The sequence below is a fragment of the Terrapene carolina genome, unplaced genomic scaffold (genome assembly GCF_002925995.2).
Source record: "Terrapene carolina triunguis isolate 2854851 unplaced genomic scaffold, T_m_triunguis-2.0 Scaffold211, whole genome shotgun sequence".
Taxonomy (NCBI): domain Eukaryota; kingdom Metazoa; phylum Chordata; order Testudines; family Emydidae; genus Terrapene; species Terrapene triunguis.
In genome coordinates, this window is record NW_020664562.1 from 25813425 (window position 1) to 25819122 (window position 5698).

General features: G+C 35.1%; 1 protein-coding gene across 1 annotated transcript in view; it reads right to left on the reverse strand.

The window, feature by feature from the left end:
- Window positions 1-530: 530 nt before the first annotated feature.
- LOC113407440 (LIM domain transcription factor LMO4) overlaps window positions 531-5698 on the reverse strand; it is a 15229-nt gene continuing 10061 nt past the window's right edge. Inside the window, exons 3-5 of the mRNA XM_026655962.1 lie at window positions 5471-5567; window positions 4967-5122; window positions 531-787 (exon numbers count right to left, since the gene is read on the reverse strand). Of these exons, the coding sequence (XP_026511747.1) occupies window positions 779-787; window positions 4967-5122; window positions 5471-5567 (262 nt within the window). The 3' untranslated portion in view covers window positions 531-778. The remainder of the gene's footprint in view (window positions 788-4966; window positions 5123-5470; window positions 5568-5698) is intronic.

Consider the following 5698-nt stretch of genomic DNA (forward strand, 5'->3'; position numbering starts at 1 on the left):
AAGCAAAGCTTTTAAAACCCAAAGTCAATTAAATGTTTTTGTTTTAAGTTTTTATTATTTAAATACACCATACTAGAGCAAATGTCTCTGAAAATATCACAAATAAAAGATTTTTCTTCATTCAGCAAATTAGAAGTAGGTGAAAATTTCTACACAGTAGCTGCTATGAGCCTGTCTTTTTTTTTTTTTTTTTTTTTTTTTTGCGCCATGGGAAGTAGCAACAGTAGGACAAAAACACTTACATGCATACATACATTGTATTTTACAGAGATACAATAAAAGTGTTTGTGATAGAATATCACAAAAGCCACATCTTTCCTTTATCTCATGTTCAGTTTGATTGAAACACATTTCCTTACAACACTTAAATATACAAAGAGCAAATAGAATGTTGTTAAGGTAAAACACTGGGTACAAACTCTGGCCAGTGCCCTGCTAATTGTTAACGAGGGTAGAAAGCAGATTCGAATGCTGCTTTTAATTAGCTTCCTTAGACATTTTCCCCACCCCCGCCCCCCAAGATGTCCTCCGTGGATCTTTTTTCATTTTCTCTACAGTCTCCCATTAGCCCAGGTTCATGGAGTCCTTAATGTTCATATTCAGTCATTTTAATACACCAATAAATGTAGGAAGGGCAATCAAGAATAAAGAAGGTGCAATGGCATGGAGCTGGCATTGATGCTAGCTACAAAGGTGACTTGTCTACTGGAGACATGGGATCCATCTGTGATGAACAAAATTTGAGATGAAGGCACGCATTCTGCATTACTCTGACCTTTTAGCAGACCTGTAAGAAATAAAAAAAAAAAAAAATGGGAATCTTGGCTAATAAGCTAAATTTGAGATATGAAACTCCAACATAACTGCTTGTGTCTTCTCTTTATTCACTAATCTCTTTTTTATTAGATCACTTTCCAACTGTGACTTGATTAAGGCTTTCTACACTCCTCATTCATGCCACTAATGTTCAAACTCTGAAGAACTAAAATAAACATTTCCTGCAGTTTTTAAACTCGAAGAGACAGTAACAATAAATGTACTTTCAGAAAGGTTCAGGTAGGAAACCGTACAGTGAAAAAAGGTGTTTTTCTGGGCCCCTATTGAAAGAAATGAAATGGTATGCCTGGCCTTTGAAGAAGCTAGTAATATGATCTTATAATTGGACGAAATACTGTGTGAAGCAAATAAGAAATACAGCCAATATCCTCCCAAGGCGGCTTTGGTTAATATGCTGCATAGCACAATAGCTAAATATAGATATTTGGGGATTTTCCCCCTCCTCTTCCCCCCTTTTAAAATTCCTCATCTGCTATGTTAGTTAATGTTACATAAACATTTTAATATATGAAGTCAAACATGGTCTTCCACACTGATGTGTTAATGAATTGTGATAATTAAAAGTGCCTAGCTCCAGAGAAATCTAACTTTCATGGATAAAGTACAAATGATCATCCAAAGTCTTCAAATACAATCTGTTGGCAATTACCAAAATGAAATAATATATATTAGATTTTTATGGTTTTTAAATGACATTTCGAGCTTCCCAGGAAGTTCTTTTCACCCTTTAAGTTACTAAAAGCCTGAGGTCTAGTAGTAACTGCAACCCCCCACTTTCAAGCTAATTAAAGTGGAGGAGGCTTGGAGGTTTAATTCCCCAGAGCCGAAGCTCAGTGTGAGAAAGGTAATTTGTCTGTCCAGAACAAAGATTAGGGAGCAGCCAGCAAGCATATTTAATAAATGAGCATCAAATATCCTCTACTATGGACACAGACAACACCAATTATGCAACTACAAGGGAATTGTTGAGTGATATGTAAACGAAGATAAAAAAAAAATCTTTTCCAAGAAATAAAATAGCAAGACGTAATCTAACTCATACTTTATTTAAAAGTTTAGGAGTTGAAGATAAGTGAACATTCCGAACATTGCCCATGGGTGGAAAACTTACACCACTTTTGGGGAAAATGGAAATGCTGTAACAAGCAAGAACTAGTAAAAAATACTATGACTGCCAGAAATAGTGAATTAGGTGCAGTCTCTAAAATGTTCTCTGCAGTGCACAGCACCCCCTCCTTTAAATAATAAGGCACCCAGGACGTTACGTCCTGGCACTGTAGGGCTTTGCATTGTGCTTCTAAATAGCACATAGTTTAAATACTTGAATTTATTTTTTCAAAACACACAGCAAATAATGAAAAGTTATAGCTAAAAGCCTTTGAACATAGCTTATGAAGGTGAAAGGCAGGAAGAGTCCATATCACTGCAGGTACTTTTTAGGTGAAAAGCAACCTTTTACATAGAATTAGGCTATTTAACTCAGACTTGTGCCAATCACTAGTATAAACTCTAGCCTTTCATTTGGGAACTATATTGACTAAGACTGTAAAAAGTTGACTTCATAGCTGTCAAATGTGGCTTCATAGGTGAGCAAAACAAAAAAGTCACAGTACCAAGAACCTCACACACATTAAACTCTCTTCAGCCTCCTAATAGCTAGTTAGCTATGAATAGCTGTGCCATATTCTGCTTTGCTCATAATCTTTAGGGAAAGAGCAAAAAACCTGAAGATTGATTGGTCTGTAATGTTTAATACTGGGTATCGTATCTATTTCAGCTAATGCTGTCAAATTGGAAGTATGTTTTTATTCAGTAGCCCCATAACATCGCTTTCTGTAAAGTACTTTTAATATGTACGTTCTTATATTGTTTCTTTAAAATGCGTAAAACATTGCTTTTTGGCACCTTCCTCTTTAGTTTCCAAGGCTAGAAGTCAGACAGACCCCAAGCTCATTTCCTGACATATTTCAGTTTTCTAAGTTCACATTACTCCCCAATTCCCCCTGTGAAAGTGGGTATGAAGAAATTATTCATAAGATATACTAATTGTGAGATTTCTCTCTCCAATTTTCTCCTTAACACCTCTGTCTGCCTCATCATATACTGTAGCAATGCAGTTAATAGCCAATGATAGTGATAATGAGGCCCTGTTCTTATTAAATGCTTCCTCTGCATTTAGCTCCTAGTAGGATAGCTGCAATTTTGCAAGCTACACAAGCCAGTTTTACTTCTCATTTCCTCACTGTGTCTACTGGTATTATTGTAACTAAATCATTTTTCTTTTGCTAAAGCATAGCAAGACACTGATAAAACTAAGTGTCTATTTAGACACCCATTTGAAGTTGCAATAAACTTTACATCCACACAAGGCAAGTGGATAAAGCACTTCTTTTCTCAGAATGGCAAACTTTTTACTACTATATATAAAGATGAATGGTTTTACCTATATTTTGAAATAGGTTCTCTACAACTGTTCATTTAACAGATTCATTGCTAGCTAGTCTGTATTATAGATTTGTTTCATTAAAATACACAGTAGTATAGATCTATGAATCTTTACATGCATTTGTACTTCCTTGAACAGACCTCATATTCTTCATCACTCCTAAATAGTTATGCAGAACAAGTAATTAAGACTCAGTATTCAATCCAGTTACTCTGATTGACAAATTAAGTAAATAAGTGTTCATATTTTGATGTAATTACAGTTCACTTTCTAAGAGACTGGAAATATACTTAAAATTATTCAGTACATTTGTGTAGAGTAAAAGACAAACAAGCCTATAGTAATGTAGCAATGCAACACAAAACTGGTCAAACTTAGAAACCAGTTCATGTTTTCCTGTACAAATTTACCCACTAAAGAAAGAAGTCATTTAAAATTCTTCTTTTGTATGTTACAGAATACATAAGAAATCTAGCATTTTCCCTAGCTATTTTTTAATCTTCTGAATTCCTGTTTGCAGATAAATGTTATTTTTTGTGATCCTTACAGACATTAATGAAGTTCCTATTGTAAATCTATAAAGAATTACCAACTGAAGTGTGCACTTTTTGTTTCAGTGCAATAACTCAGTGCTGTGTGATTGCCTGGGTTAATGATGAAAAAGTCAAATATACTATCAGAGCTGATGGAAAAATCTATCACCAATCTGAAATTAAAATTCATCTGTGGTCAATAAGATTTAATATCCATGCAAGTGGCGCTGTAAAGAGTAAATGAATCAATGTCATCAATACATAATCAGTATGAAATATGAGGTGAATAAAATTATGTGCAAGAGTCATACATTCACTCTTTTCTGGACCAGTGTGGAATGAACAGTCTCTTAACTGAAGGTTGACAGTAATTGTTACAAATTAGGCACAGCAGTTATCAAAATGCACTCACTTGCATAGCTATAGGACTTATTAAGGAGATTAAAATAGATCTAAAACTATCCAGTTCTAGAGGTACAGGACAACTGTTGATACAAATTTTTCCCTCTGCTACTACATAATGTGTATACTCATAATTTACTTGCAACTATGGACCAAGAGCTGTCAAGCACAGGGATACACAATCTCTACTGGAGAGGTTAGTGTTATGGAGTGATGAGAGAATAAAACTTTGATTTTATGACATGTAAAACATTCAGACTACTTTTCTAAGGATACACCTTTTAGAATATTAGTGTAGGAAACATACTAAGTGTAATATGTTAGTCTGAGATGGTATGTGCCCTAGTTTCTATTAATTCAGGAACCTTTTCTTCATAAGACATTTATTACCAAAATTAAAGGATCTAATTTTCCTCCCACAGTAACCTGCTCCCTTGCAATCCTTAATCTCAACATTTTAAAATGAAATGCTTCTCTTCAAGAGAGCTTATATTAGGGGTTGCTCCCCACATTCCACTATACATTACTAACTCAATAGCTATACAGATCTGAATAAACTGAACTCAATTAATACAACTTTCATATTTAAGGGTTTATATTTCCTCCAAAGTCCTATAACTAAATTCAGTTATTGAAAGGCTCCTTCGGGGTGGGTGGGAGTGGAGGAACAGTGTCCACTATTAGGTTGAAAAGAAATTGATCTTAATTTAACTCTAATAAAGCTTATTAGTAATTGCTGAGTATTCACCTTCTGGTCTGGCAGTAGTGGATTGCTCTGAAGTGAATTCAAATGGCCATTGATGAGAGCTGTAGGTCTATCATGTTCACAAAATAAACTGCCATTGATGTAGTGAAACCGGTCTCCTGGGACCAGGCGATTCCGGCAGGTAGAGCATGTAAAACACTGAAAAGGAAAGACACAGCAAATGAAACTGGCACAAATTAAAAATGCTGCAGGTTTAAATGTTATTCTTGAGAGACTATCAGTAAAGCATGAGGTCTGAAGCTGCTTAGTTTCTAGTATCGCCAAATATAGCATTTGTCTTACCTGCTGTTAAACTACATTTGAGTTGTGTTACTGATTATTACAGGACAACGCTATGCACCATGGGAAGTTTTATAACACACACTCTTATTAGTAATTATTGCCCTGCACATTTATGAATATATGAAAGATGTAGAAGTTATACCATGTAAGAACCACGGAGCGAAGCAGTGCTATTAACAAAGTCAGACAGGAGAAGAGACCTACCTTAAGATGATAGACATTGCCTTGTGCCCTCATGACCAGCTCACTAGCAGGAATTGACTGTCCACAAGCGCTGCAAGCACCACTATTTCCAAATAACCTGAAATAAGGGTGATGATCATGAATGATTTAATACACAAGAGGCTCTTAATATTGTTTTTGTGCATCAACAGATATTATATAACTATTTTAGACTTCTGATCCCAGTTTTCCAACTTGTTTGCATACTGT